We start from the raw sequence: 14,975 nt of genomic DNA, 5'->3' as shown, positions 1-14,975 counted from the left end.
GACTAGAATTTTGGGGTTCTAGAGCGGGTTCTGGGGTTCTAGATCGGGTTCTAATGTTCTAGAGCGGGTTCTAGTGTTCTAGAGCGGGTTCTAGACTCGGGTTCTAAGGTTCTAGATCGGGTTCTAGATCGCCTTCTAGGGTTCTAGAGCGGGTTCTAGGGTTCTAGACTCGGGTTCTAGGGTTCTAGATTCGGGTTCTAAGGTTCTAGATCGGGTTCTAGATCGCATTCTAGGGTTCTAGATCGGGTTCTATAGTTCTAGACTCGGGTTCTATAGTTCTAGACTCGGGTTTGGGGGTTCTAGACTCTGTATAATTTGGGGGGGGTTCAGGGCCAAATTTTTTGGGGTTCCTGGCACAAATTTTTGGGGTTTTATCTTAAATTTTTGGGGTTCCAGGCATCCCAAATTTTTTGGCATTCCAGGCCCAAATTTTTGGGGTCCCTACCCTAACCCTCCTCATCCCAAATTTTTGGGCTTTTAGACGCAGAATTTCCAGGTTCCATACTCAGAATTTGGAGTTCCAGACTCGGAGCTTCAGGGTTGTGGACTCAGGTTTCGGGGTTCTGGACTCGGGGTTTGCGACTTGGGTTTTGGGGGTTCTAAGTTCGGGATCTAGACTCAGACTTTGGGATTCAAGGCTCAGGTTTCGGGGTTCTAGAGACAGATTTTGGGGGTTCCAGGCCCAAATTTTGGGGTTTTTTATTTTCAGTGTTTGGGGTTCCAGGCCCAATTTTTTGGGGTTCTTATCCCAAATTTTTGGGGTTCCAGGGCCAAATTTTTGGGGTCCCTACCCTAACCCTTCTCATCCCAAATTTTTTTCTGGGGTTCCAGGCCCAAATTTTTGGGTTTTTTATCTTAAATTTTTGGGGTTCCAGGCCCAAAGTTTTGGGGTTCTCTACCCTAACCCTTCTCTTCCCAAATTTTTGAGGTTCCAGGCCCTACTTTTGGGCATTCTCATCCCAAATATTTGGGGTTCCAGGCCCAAATTTTTGGGGTTCTCTACCCTAACCCTTTTATTCCCAAATTTTTGGGGTTCCAGGCATCCCAAATTTTTGGGGTCCCTACCCTAACACTATTCATCCCAAATTTTTGATGTTCTCATCCCAAATTTTGGGTGTTCTCATCCCAAATTTTTGGGGTTCCAGGCCCAAATTTTTGGGGTTCCTACCCTAATCCTTCTCATCCCAAATTTTTGGGCTTTTAGACGCAGAATTTCCAGGTTCCATACTCAGAATTTGGGGTTCCAGACTCAGAGCTTCAGGGTTGTGGACTCAGGTTTTGGGGTTCTGGACTCGGGGTTTGCGACTCGGGTTTTGGGGGTTCTAAGTTCGGGTTCTAGACTCAGACTTTGGGATTCAAGGCTCTGGACTCAGGGTTCTAGACTCAGATTTTGGGTGTTCCAGGCCCAAATTTTTGGGTTTCCTACCCTAACCCTTCTCATCCCAAATTTTTTGGGGTCCCAGGCCCAAATTTTTGGTGTTCTCATCCCTAATTTTTGGGGTTTCAGGCCCAAATTTTTGGGGTTCCAGGCCCTAACCCTTCTCATCCCAAATTTTCAAGGTTCCAGGTCCAAATTTTTGGGGTTCCAGGCCCAAAGTTTTGGCTTCCTACCCTAACCCTTCTCAACCCAAATTTTTGGGCTTTTAGATGCAGAATTTTCGAGGTTACATACTCCGTTTTTTTGGTTCTAGACTCGGAGTTCTGGGGTTCCAGACTCAGAATTTTGACGTTCCAGACTCAGAATTTTCAAGGTTCCATACTCAGGTTTTGGGGTTCTAGGCTCGGGGGTTTCGGGGTCCCAGACTCGGAATTTGGGGTCTCAGACTTGGATCTTTGGGGTTCTAGACTAGAATTTTGGGGTTCTAGAGCGGGTTCTAGACTCGGGTTCTGGGGTTCTAGATCGGGTTCTAGAGCGGGTTCTAGGGTTCTAGATCGGGTTCTAGATCGGTGTCTAGGGTTCTAGACTCGGGTTCTAAGGTTCTAGATCGCGTTCTAGATAGCGTTCTAGGGTTCTAGATCGGGTTCTAGATCGGGTTCTGGGGTTCTAGATCGGGTTCTAGGGTTCTAGATCGCGTTCTAGACCGCGTTCTAGACCGCGTTCTAGGGTTCTAGATCGGGTTCTAGATCGGGTTCTAGATCGGGTTCTAGGGTTCTAGATCGCGTTCTAGACCGCGTTCTAGACCGCGTTCTAGGGTTCTAGATCGGGTTCTAGATCGGGTTCTGGGGTTCTAGATGGGGTTCTAGATCGGGTTCTAGATCGGGTTCTAGGGTTCTAGATCGCGTTCTAGACCGCGTTCTAGATAGCGTTCTAGGGTTCTAGATCGGGTTCTAGATCGGGTTCTGGGGTTCTAGATCGGGTTCTAGGGTTCTAGATCGCGTTCTAGACCGCGTTCTAGACCGCGTTCTAGGGTTCTAGATCGGGTTCTAGATCGGGTTCTGGGGTTCTAGATCGGGTTCTAGATCGGGTTCTAGATCGGGTTCTAGGGTTCTAGATCGCGTTCTAGACCGCGTTCTAGACCGCGTTCTAGGGTTCTAGATCGGGTTCTTGATCGGGTTCTTGATCGGGTTCTGGGGTTCTAGATCGGGTTCTAGATCGCATTCTAGGGTTCTAGATCGGGTTCTATAGTTCTAGACTCGGGTTTGGGGGTTCTAGACTCTGTATAATTTTGGGGGGTTCAGGGCCAAATTTTTTGGGGTTCCAGGCCCAAATTTTTGGGGTTTTATCTTAAATTTTTGGGGTTCCAGGCATCCCAAATTTTTTGGCATTCCAGGCCCAAATTTTTGGGGTCCCTACCCTAACCTTTCTCATCCCAAATTTTTTGGGTTCTAGGCCCAAATTTTTGAGGTTCCTACCCTAACCCTCCTCATCCCAAATTTTTGGGCTTTTAGACGCAGAATTTCCAGGTTCCATACTCAGAATTTGGGGTTCCAGACTCGGAGCTTCAGGGTTGTGGACTCAGGTTTCGGGGTTCTGGACTCGGGGTTTGCGACTCGGGTTTTGGGGGTTCTAAGTTCGGGTTCTAGACTCAGACTTTGGGATTCAAGGCTCAGGTTTCGGGGTTCTAGACTCAGATTTTTGGGGTTCCAGGCCCAAATTTTTGGGGTTCTCTACCCTAACCCTTCTCATCCCAAATTTTTTGGTGTTCCAGGACCAAATTTTTGGGGTTTTTATCTTCAATGTTTGAGTTTCCAAGCCAAAATTTTGGGGGTTCCAGGCTGTCCTAGTTTAGGGCAAATTAGGAAGGAAAACTTCAAATGGGGAGTTGCCCAGAGAAAATTCTTTGGAGTGAAGTGGAAAAAGCTGTTTATTTAACAGAAAATTGAATAATATTAAATAATAAAACTTCTTGCTGTTCGATGGGATGGGAAGTCTAGGAAGAAAAGTCCTTTTCATGTGGTGTAGCTCAGCTCGCTCAGGTTCTTGTCAGTCCTTTTGGCGCTGGAAAGTGCCGAGGCCCAGGCCCCAATGGGCCACAGGCGTGAGCGCCCGGGGTTTGGCTGGGTGTTCAGTCCAGAGCAGGTTTGCACAGATCCAAGAAAAAAGGAAAAAAACAAAGGTGCAGGGAACTCCTCTGCCTCAGCTAGCTAAAACTAACTAAAAGCCAGAGAGAAGCTCTGTCCCGCTGTCTGTCCGTGCTGCAGACACCACAGTCCAGCCGAGGGATGTGTGGGAGTGATGTTTTTCTTTAACACAAACTGCGCGCTTCTTCTTCCCCCCCCCCTTGCTCTCAGAGCCAGTCTTAAAGGTGCAGAACTTAATATAGAACATAAACCAGACGATTGGGGATACCAGTATCATAAAGTCACCCCAGGACATACCCTAACCCTTCTCATCCCAAATTTTTTGGCGTTCCAGGCCCAAATTTTTGGGGTTTTTATCTTCAATTTTTGTGGTTCCAGGCCCAATTTTTTGGGGTTCCAGGCCAAAATTTTTGGGGTTCCAGGCCCAAATTTTTGGTGTTCTCTACCCTAACCCTTCTCACCCCAAATTTTTGGGTTCTCATCCCAAATTTTTGGGGTTCTCATCCCAAATTTTTGGGCATCCTACCCTAACCCTTCTCATCCCAAATATTTTGGGGTTCCAGGCCCAATTTTTTGGGGTTCTCATCATAAATTTTTGGGGTTCCTACCCTAACCCTTCTCATCCCAAATTTTTTGGGTTCCAGGCCCAAGTTTTTGGGGTTCCTACCCTAACCCTTCTCATCCCAAATTTTTTGGCGTCCCAGGCCCAATTTTTTGGTGTTCTCATCCCAAATTTTTGGGGTTTCAGGCCCAAATTTTTGGGGTTCCAGGCCCTAACCCTTCTCATCCCAAATTTTCAAGGTTCCAGGTCCAAATTTTTGGATAATTATAATTGGATTTGATACACTTGGATGATGAAGAAAATGTCACTCCACATGAACTGCATAGTTTATAAATCTATAAATGTCTGTGTATTAAAAATAATTATACCAATATCTATGTTAAGATATGGATCGAATACTAGAGGTTGCCAGGATTAGAAACTGTTTCCATTATCTGAACAGTAACTGGGAAAAATCGGATCTGAGTAGTCATTAAAAATTTAGTGATATTTTTATCTATTTTCAAATGCCACTCTAAACTATATAGTGTTTAATCTAGCTTACTTGTTAAAGGAACATAAAAAGAGGCACAAGGAATGTAGATTTAGTATAGCACTGCCGTTAAGATGAAGAGTAATGGCAGGAAAGGCTTAGCTCTCAGATTCTCCTGCTATACTAATGTCACCAAAATCATATTACTGGGTTGCAGGTGTTTTTCATTGGCTGTATGGGCAGAAGGAATGGTTCCTTTCACCCCACAGAAGCAGGTCTCCTGATCCACTGGATCACATATGGGTGGCATTTTATGTTCACCCATAGCAGCATGAATTGATGCATTGCAAAGGTCCTTGTTCCCTGTGTAAGGGCTCAAGCACCCAGGTTAGCTGTGTCCCCCACACTAGTTGTGTAGGGGTCTCACTCTAAGGTCAGGGCCATGGGCCAGGCTGATTTAGACCTGTTAAACACCTCCATAAGACATGATATGCCATCCTGGTTAAAAATGCCACATTTTTCAGAATAAAATGATGTTTTGGTTTTTTTTTGCTATTATTTGCTACACTATGCTTTCTGATGAAGCGTAGTAAAAAAAAGATTTATTTTCCAGGTGGTGGGAAGTCTGCTAGGCTAGTAGAAAAGAAACTGACTGGATTTGTTCCTCCGTGTGTTTGTTTTCTTAAACTGCTGGTTTTCAATCTGCTAATCACCAGTGACTGTTGCCTTTTGAGGAAACAAAAACACAAGAGTACCAAAATTGTTTATGAAAAGCTCTTTTGTAGACCAGTTGTCTAATTTTTTTCCATGTAAAGGAAGCGTTGTCCAGTTTAGAAAAAGGTCTCAGGACTGTATCTCCAGCTGAGATTTTAACACTCCGTGTAAGAGTAAATTGGCTTAAACAGCCAAGGAAGATTTACAGCTGAGGGTTACTTTGCTCACTTGGCTGATGATCAAGAGCAGCAAAAGTCTTCCAGATAAAGCTAAGCTGCAGTAGGACATTGGCTCTGTGAAGCATCTTTTCCCTATGTATTTCCCAGAATTATTTTGGACGCATTTTAGAGAAGTGGTTAAGTAGACATGTGAATAATAGATATTATTATGATAGGGAGAAGAATGACTTGTCATTTGGTTCACCTTTCTTTATCAGGGTGACTTTCCTTAGCCAAAGACTCCTTAGTTCCCTGACATTAGGAAAAGTCATAAAAAAAACAATGGTTGAGAATAAGTGAATCACATAAACACATAGCTGTATGTAACCATATATTGCAAATAGAATAGAATGTGTGTCCCCTAAAATTCAGTCACCTCTTAATGATTAATTGATGACAGCCATGTCTCATCTGGGGTTTCTCTCCATACCTATTTCTCTTCAGTCTTCAGGGATTTGCAAGCATTCTTGGGGGTTCCTTGGCACTTAGGCATTGCAGAACAAATCATAAGTATGATTTCTTAGCTGCTAGACACAAGTATTGGAACTCCAAGGAGATGCTTGCAATTTTTAATTTTGTCTGCAAAGATTTTTCTTAAAAGAAGTAATAGTCTGTTCTCCTCTGCTAGAAATCAATATATGTACCATTATTTGCATAAACCACAGTTCCAGATTGAACCAATAATTAATGGAGAGGGAGACTTTGAAATGGAGATCAAAACATGGGGGATTGGGTTGTGTGTTTTTGTTTTCTAGCTTACTGCTGGCTACTTGCATGGTCAAAATAAACCTGGATATGCAGGTCATACCATAAAACAGAGTCATTGACCATCAGCGAAGATGTGCTGTAAGTCCAAGCAGTAACATAGTGAATCTTGGGAAGACAGATACCCAGGCAAGCCTGGGTTCTTGCCTAAGTGTGGTTTTCAAAGATGTGCAATCTTCTCTTATCATTTACCTATCCAAAAGATATGAAATCTCTACATTCATGTATACCACTTAGGAACAGTAATTTTACAACTCCTTTTCCTCTTGGAAGCCTTCCAAATCAATATTTTTGTTCTGTTTCAGGCAAAATGGGAACACATAGAAAATTACTTTGTTCATATCCCTTTGTAGCCTGGGACCCTTTGAGCAACAGTCAGTAGGCAAAAAATAATATAAGAGGATGGTCTTTCTGTGGTTCCTGATGATGGCTGAGGAAAAATAAGGCCAGGAAATAGTAGTTTCATAATTTGTGATAAATTATATGGTGGTGGGTATCTATTGAGTTCAGTCTCGAATATTTTGTTCCGATTGCAGTGAAAACTGCAGCTTGTGCTCTTACTTCTAGCTGCCAAATCTAAAACCTTTTTCCAACTGCTAGGCATCAAATTGAGCATGTGTGAGACACAACACTTGGGATTAATGTTAAATGAGTGAATCTTAGACCTTATCTATCATTTATTTGTCTCATGTGTGCACCCATGGATATCACAGGCATTTTTATTTAATTATTTAAGAATTGGCACATGACCTGCATTATCTCCTTCCTTCGGGTATCTTGTTGACAGAATAGTGCAAAGGAGCAATATCTAATCCTCATACAGCTAGAAGTGTTTGTGAAGAGAAAGATCTTATTAAACTGGCCCTGTCATGTGAGCAGAAATTACACTTAATATTAAGTACTGCTTCTTAAGACAGAATATAGTTGTGCTCATACCACCAAATTGATTCAGACTGCCATAAAAGAGTCATAAGGTTTCATCTTAATTTCGGAGTAAATCTCTGTGCATTTGGTCTGTGTCACTTTGATGGATACAGAACTGTGCACCGCTACAAGGCCAGGATATATGTATTTATTTATTCAGGAAAATATATGTCACAAAAACACTCATTGTAAAAGACTTAGTGTGCTCTAATGGTGTGATCCAGCACCACTGAAATCAATGAGAGTCTTTCTTTCCGTGCAGGAAAGAAAGTGCAGGAGTGTGCCAGCAGTACAGAAAGCATTCCTAAAGTGCCTGGCACAAATGTCAAAATCATTAGGAAAATAAAAGGCTGACAAACAGGCAACCCCATAGACATGAGACAAACTTGGAGGCAACTGAAAATACAGCTGTTTTCTAAAGTTTGTTTGTGAAACATATGTTCTGAGAAAGATGGGTTATTCTAGCTGTATGTCTATGCTCATTTGTAGTATAAAAATGAAACAAATGAAAGAGCAGTAACAGAGGAATTCATAAAAATGGACCTTAACAACAGCTGCAGAAAATAACTGGTTAGTAGTTTGCTTGCCTTTAAAATTCAACTTGCAAAACAAAGCTGATTTATTCAAATTTTCATTAATTTTACCAGATTTTGCTTTATTCTGCTTTACATAGCACCTAAAAAAAAGGCAGAAATATTATTTCCTGGTTTTTAATGAATGATCAGCCTGCAGTATAAACGCCTGTTTGCTGTCATTACTTTAATGAAGAACTGCAAACCACATATTTTGGTTGCAGCTACTTTCACACGAGTACTTCAATCCTGGGAATTTTTAGGCCTATCCCATGAAGTGAACCAGCCCAAGGGACATGAACCATGACTCTATATACAGAACAAAAATGTGCCTGTGTGCATGCACAACCGTGAGCCTCTAGCATTGTTGTCCTTTGCCGGGTCAGTCAGGATATGATGTGTGACCAAACCCTTCTGTCTTGGGAAGTCCCTTCCGTTGGATGTTCACTGGGGGGGAGCACCCATCTCCTTGCCAAGGAGGCTCCTGCCCCCATTTAGCTGTGGACTTGTTGCCACAACATCATCACAACTTGCCTGCCCAGCTTTTGGGAGTAGTTTCCCAGGGTTCCCATCAGAAGGGCTCCTGAGGGAATGGAAAGTATTACAGAGAGTAAGAATCTTCTTCATTGCAGACTTTTTGGCTTGAGACATCCATCTTCATCTTCTCTCTGTGTTCGTTTTACCCAGCAAGCATCCAACAAAGACTAACAGTTGGTGTCTGGGGCTGGCTCCCAGACAGGGACCCAGGGCATTTCACAGGTCCCCTTGACATCTATCTCCCCTGGTCCCATAACTGGTTCTTCATCCCAAAGTCCAACACTCAGCAGAAATCCAGGGCAGAAAGAGACTTGTCCTGTCCACAAATAAATAAAATCACCTTCATGTAAATCCAGATGTCATTCCTCTCCACATTGCTGTTATGCTTTCCCAAGCACAAATGGGAAAAAAGTCTAAACTTGGTTCCTTTTTCTGCTTTGATACCGTTATTTTATCTATGGGAACACTGCCAATCTTTTTGTGCAAATATCCAAGTCCAAGACCAGGAATCCTCTTGTCCTTTTGGCAGCGTTAGCCTTTGGTCAAACCCAAGCATCTTTCTGAGCTTCAATGGGTCTTGAGGTTTTTTTGCATGTGGTGAGATTTGTTGCAAACTGGATTCATAATGATGCAATTTTTTAACCATAAGATACAATGAATACTGAGAGAGCTAGATGAACTGAATCTGGCCCTAGATGCTGTAAGGGGCTTTATATTGTCTACAGATATGTGAGGGGAGCTGGGAGTCAACAGAGTGGCTGCTGGCCAGTCCTGGGCTGCCAAAAGCCTCTGCAAGGGAAATTCCAGCACCTCTGCAGCTCAAAAGCAAAGAGGTGCTACTCTTAAGACTTTCATTTCTTTTTAAATTTTACCTCGCAGTTTTTTCTATCAAAAACAGATTTTCAACTAAATCAGCCACGTCATGAAAAAGGAGGGGAATGAATGAATGAATGAATGAATTAATTAATTAATTAATTCAAGCAAAAACAGCCTCTTTTTTTCATCAGTTTTGCCAAGGGCAGGGCAGAAGACAAGGACACTTCTTTCAAAAGGGGATCCTGGAGTCATGCCATGACCATCCCTGACCCTTCCTGCAAGAGGAGGTTTCCCTGCTCTCTCCTGCCCTGCCTTCTCAGGGTTTCTCCCCTTCTGCATCAGCTCTGCCTGAGCCCATGGATCTGTCTTTTTAAATGCAAAACGAAGAAAGGGTCGGGAGCATGGGGCAGCCCCTCCACGCACCCACCTGCCCCCGAATCCAGTGGAGTTGGCAGAGCCCTGCCTTAGGGAGCCGCTAACTCCTAGCTGCGCCCGCCCTCTCTCTCGGCCCGGTCCGACACCGAGCAGCGGCGCTCCGGGCCGGCGGTTTTCCCTGAATCCTCATAAATAAAGCTGTACATAAAGTTGCAAGAGAAACAACAGCGGAACTGCACCGCCGGGGTCCCGCGTGAAAGGACACCCGGGTGCCCCGCCGGCCACAGCTTCCAGCCCAGCCCCGACGTCCCCGCGGGTCCCTCCGTGGGGCGGCGGAGCCTCAGGCGGGGCCCCCCGGGACAGCCGCGGGCCCGGCGGCGGGGGCGGCCAGCGCCTCCCGCTCCCGCTTCTTCTGCTTCATGCGGCGGTTCTGGAACCAGACCTTCACCTGGGCGTCGCGGAGGCGCAGCGAGCGGGCCACCTCGAGGCGGCGGGCCCGCGACAGGTACCGGCTGAAGTGAAACTCCTTCTCCAGCTCCGTGAGCTGCCGGGTGCTGAAGCTGGTGCGTGCGGAGCAGGCGGGAGGTTCCCCCCCGCACGGCCCCTCGCCGCCTGCAACGCCGAAAAACACCGCGCTTCAGCGGGGGCAAAGGCAGGAGGAGGAAGCGGGGCGAGGGTCGAGGCGGGAGAAGGGCAGAGGGGAGCCGGGATGGGAGCAGCCCCCGCCCGCTCCCCCCCGCCCCACTCACTTCTCCCTGGCGGGCTCCGCTTCGCTCGCATCCACTCGAAGGTGCGGGGCTCTGCCGGGGCAGCCGCGGGAGCCGGGGAGCCGGGCGAGGGGGCGGCCCCGGGGCAGGGCGAGAGCTGCCGCAGCCCCCCGCCGCCCGAGCCGAGCAGGGGGCGGTCGGGGTCCTGCGGCGGCGGGCGGCCGCTCCCGGGAAGGATGGACGTAGCGCAGCCCTGCGGTCCGGCTCCCCGGGACGGCCGGCAGCCGGGGCCCAGCGCCGCGGGGGCAGCGGCCGCGTACCCCAGCGCCTGCGGGGGGGACGCGGCGCTGGCCGTGGTGCCCGGCGCCAGGAAGGCGTCGTCCCCTCGATGGGGGTACGGGACCTGCGGTTCCCCGCGGCACAGCCCCGGCGGAAAGGAGAGAGCGAAGTACCCCAGATCCATGACCCGTGGGGTAACACCGCGCCCCGCCGGGGCAATATGCCCTAATATAGGCCCTGGAGCGGGGCGGCACGTCCCGCCCCGCGGCCAATGGGAGCCGGGAGGGGCGAGCCCCCGCCGGGGGTCCCGGGCACCGCCAGCGCCCCTGTCCCGCGGGCAGAACCTCCGCGCCGCACCCGGATTCCCCCGGCACAGGCCGTTCCCGGTGGACTCGACGGAGTCGCCGCACGCTCGGGACGTTTGCCGGGAGTTTGGAAGGTGAGTGGGCGCTTTCCCGCTATCCAGGTTCCCGTCCGGGTACGGGTCTGCGCTCTCCCTCGCCCTGCAGCCGGCCAGGCTCCTGGAGGCTCCCACGGGCACACCCAGGTCTCCACACCCGGAGGCTGGGGCGGGGGGCGGGTTGCTACTGCACCTCATGGCACTTAATGGTCTCGTGCCATCAGATAAGTGCTCTGTAGGCTCTCAAAAATGAATCCTCTCACCGTTAACAGGCTCACACCGTTAATGGACTTTTATTTTTCCCTTGGCTATTCGGCATTGTTTGCTGAGTGTTTACAGTTGGCAGACAGCACCAAGTTGCTTTACCCGGCCAAATCGTCCAACTCTCTCCTGGTTTTCAATCCCCCAGAATGGTAGGAAACAATAATGAAGGTGAAAGAGGTGAAATCTGGACTCCCAAAGTGATCGTCTTTCCCTAAATGTCTCCAAGTGACACTTGACCATCCAGTCTGAGCCACGCTGATGTTTGATTTGGATAACGATGGGTTTCATCCAATGCCTCAGCAGATAACCACGTGTAAGTGCAGTTCAGAGCAGCAGAAGGGTGTGCTGGGCAGAGTACACCTGGGCTTCGGTGATTTGGGACTGGACACACAAGGAACACAAAGATGCTGCTTTGATAGACTTGCAACTTTCTAATTCTTAGTAGGTGGATGTGGAGTCAGCTGGGAAATGCAAGGGTTGTACTTCATTAAAAAATATACTTTATTTCTATATAAAAGCATGAAATTTATATGCCTTCATCCATCATCCAGTGCCTTCCACTCAACAGCTCAAGGAGCTCTACAAGCTCTTGTCCAGAGTGCCATTTGCTGTGGTCAGGAAGAAGCCACATATTTTGCAAGGAACAAGCATGCTGTCAACCTCATGAAGGCAACCAGAATCTCCAGAGAAGGAAACATTCCACTGGGTCTCCTGTGGATATCAGAGGGCTGGACTGGTGACAGGAAAAGGATATAATGGGGAGACATAATCAGACCATTTCACTGACTTGGTATCAACTCTTTCCCATGGAGAGTTGTGCTCTGCAGCTCAGCTCCACTGTTATACCCAGCTGATGAATCTAGAGCAGACCTGTTTGGATTTTTTTTTTTTTCCTGCAGGGGTCCTGAGAGGACACATTGCTGGGACAGGCAATGCAAGCCTGCAAAGGTACAGGAGTGTTTCCCTGCACAGGGACTCTGATCAGTGACATGGCCTTCTAACAACCCCACTTTCTCCCCAGCTAATGTTGTCCATCTACTATAAAAGAACTATTACAGAGCAAAGGCTGGTTGTACAGATTATGTCTTAAGGGTGCTTGAACTTCAAGTCTACAGACACAGGGCTCTGAAATCTCAGTGCCCTGAGGCTCAGTGTTCTCCTGGCATAGACTTGTTCGCTCTGATGGGCTGTGCTGCCCTAATACACTAACAATGGTGTATGACCTAAATTTCTATCTTCAGGGGATTCAAGTATAAATTAGAAGAACAGTTTAAATTAAATATACTTTGTCAGGAAACATACATTTTGAGGAAGGGGTTAAATTCTGGATGATACAAACTTCCTCAGCACTCCCCGTGGCAATCAGAGCAGTTTGGAAAATGTTATCTTCTGAAAAATCAGAAGCCTGGGAACACCAGGTTTTCTCCTTAGCAGAGAATGGCTGTCCATGCAGGAGAGCATCTGTGCTCTTCAGTCTCCCCTGCTGTAAAAATTCCTGCCTGCAGTGAAGGAAAGAAAATTGGCTCCAGAGAAGGGCTGCTGCTTTACTTGAGTCTTGTGTTTGCAGAATGCAACTGGTTTAGTTACACCTAAGACTGTTTTAAATGCTAGAAAAGCTGTCTGTGTTCACACCAGCATATGATCTTTCCATTTACCCAGCTGGATGCTGTTACAAGTTTCCTGTTCATTACCTGTTTGTTTTGGCAGGACTTTTCAAGGGTGACAAAAGCAGAAATCAGTGGCTAAATACAGGCAAAACATCTCTCGTTGATGCTCTGGCTTTTGAGGGGGGGCTTTTTCTGCATGCAAAAATTTCAGTGCTCAGACTTAGATAGTTAAGTTCCAAGGACAGAGAATAGAGTGACTGCTGCTGTTTTTTTACAGGGAGTCTAATGGGAAAGATGAAGATCTCCTTGGAAGCCAAAAGAAGGAAGAAGAAAAGTGGGGGGAAAAGGAATGTGAAAAACATGATGGTGTCAGAGACAATTTGAGAATGGCTGTGAGGTTTAGGGATGCCTGTGTGAGTAGTCAAGTGATGATGAGACAGGGGAGCTGATGCAGCAAAAACCTCTGTGAGAACAATGAACAAATGAGTCCTTGTGTTACCATGTTTCTGGAAATATGAGGGCCTCTACAAAGCCTGAGAAAAGCACTGCGGAACCAAGACATGATGTTGGAAAAAGCCCTGAGTCCCATTGGCTGCAGACACCAGTAACTCACCTTAGGAAGGCTGCTTGAGCAGCGTGTGTGTGGAAGGCAATGGCAGCCTGAGCCACAGACACTGCTTTGAGACTGGGACATGTGGCCAAGAGTCCACCCTTTGTGCTTGTCACAATAGCACACAGGAGATCCAACAGATCCTTCCCCAGCCCCCAGGCCTGGAAGGTGTGCTTCAAGCATTACCTTGTTCTTACCCCTCTGCTTCTACAACACTGCCAGCTGGGCCAAGCTGGTTCTCAGTGGTAAATGAGGATGTACATCCATGGTGTGGAGACAGCTAGGGTGTGGGGGAGCATCCTCAAGAGAGGTAAGCAAACATTGGGTATTAACCACTGGCCCTGTTAGCACAAACAAACCACCAAAGGCTCCTGGGAGAAAGACTATTACAGAAGGAGGGGAAGCCCTTGGGAGTTTATTTTGTAAAATGTGAGTAAAACCAAGGATGAACAGAGACTCCAGGGCAGAGATGGGGAGTGGTTCTGGCATTTTAGGGGGGCCATCCTCAGCTCCTGCACTAGCACAGCCCTTGCAGGCAGTCACAGCAATCCTCAGGAAGGTATGTTTCTCTCTGCCATCAATATTTTCCTGCCACAAGTTCCCCTTTCCCAGATGACCCCTGGAGCAGGAACCTCTGTTCTCCCAGTATGTGGGATTAACGACAAATATCCTCTATATGGACACAGAGAAAAGTCTGTCCCTTCTTTTGTAAAGATTTGCTCTGAAGAGTGATTCTGCGTTGGTCCCTTGCCATGTAAAGCCCTGTTTCCTGTCCCATGGCTGTGAATTTGGTGGATATTACACATACTGCTAACCCAGAGGTGTCAAGGTAAGCCATGTTGCTGTGTGCAAAACACACATGTCAATGAGTTTGCAGCCAAGATTTCTGTCTTGTCTAGTCTTTCTTGCTCCTGAAGATCCTAAAATGTGGACCAGGTTTCTTGGAAGAAAGATTGAGGCTGTGTACCTCACTCAGCATGGGATTGCCTACCACTCCCAAAACTTCAGCTGTTGCAAGAAAAACTGCACATCTGCAAATAAAAAAATGAACCCTAGTGTTCAAATTCTACATTCATGAGTATTGTTGCCCAGAAGATATCAATCCTGTCTAGTAATAAATTCTCTTTTCACTCTGCTTTGTGCTTATTGTCACTGCAGCTGAGCTTTTCTGTAATTCATTCCAGAAAGTTCAGAAAGCCTCAGGACCCTGGGCTGCAAAAGGAGAGACAAAGACTCACCTCTGCTCCTGAGCAGCAGCTGCAGAGCCCTAGGGATGTGCAGGCACAGATACCTCACTGTGTCCCACCATGTATCTCAGCCTGTGTGACCAAAGGGGTTCAGTCCTGCCATGTTACTCCATTGCTCTCAGGCTCTGGGACTGTGTTCTGCTTCTGCTGGATGTGGTTTCTGCTCAGGTCCCAGCTGGCTCAGGTCCAAGCAGAAGTAGGAGGAACCACTGTCAAGTAAAAAGTGCTCTTTGTGTGATTGATGACCTTTAATAGAGCCAGCCCTCTCACTCCCCTGGCAGCCCAGCTCCAAGCAAGGATCACGGGGTACCCACTGCTGCCTCTCATGTGGGAACAGAGAGACATTGCCAGTTCAGGGATTAACTTGCCACTCAGTCCCTGAAA

At 47.1% G+C, this 14,975-nt stretch overlaps 1 protein-coding gene across 1 annotated transcript; it reads right to left on the bottom strand.

Annotated features, from left to right (window-relative positions):
* Positions 1 to 9,817: 9,817 nt before the first annotated feature.
* On the bottom strand, positions 9,818 to 11,061 carry HOXD1 (homeobox D1). The gene is made up of 2 exons (XM_058840507.1): positions 10,227 to 11,061; positions 9,818 to 10,089 (listed from the first exon to the last, which is right to left on the bottom strand). Exons 1-2 carry the CDS (start codon positions 11,059 to 11,061, stop codon positions 9,818 to 9,820), a joined length of 1,107 nt encoding a protein of 368 aa, XP_058696490.1.
* Between the last annotated feature and the right edge of the window lie 3,914 nt (positions 11,062 to 14,975).

The sequence above is a fragment of the Poecile atricapillus genome, chromosome 5 (genome assembly GCF_030490865.1).
Source record: "Poecile atricapillus isolate bPoeAtr1 chromosome 5, bPoeAtr1.hap1, whole genome shotgun sequence".
NCBI classification, from domain to species: domain Eukaryota; kingdom Metazoa; phylum Chordata; class Aves; order Passeriformes; family Paridae; genus Poecile; species Poecile atricapillus.
This window is presented reverse-complemented; position numbering and strand designations above follow the sequence as displayed.

Coding starts and splice junctions, on each gene's coding strand:
- HOXD1 (XM_058840507.1), bottom strand. CDS start 11,061: ATGAGGTGCAGTAGCAACCCGCCCCCCGCCCCAGCCTCCGGGTGTGGA. Junction 10,090..10,226: donor GCGGAGCCCGCCAGGGAGAA/GTGAGTGGGGCG, acceptor TCGGCGTTGCAG/GCGGCGAGGGGCCGTGCGGG.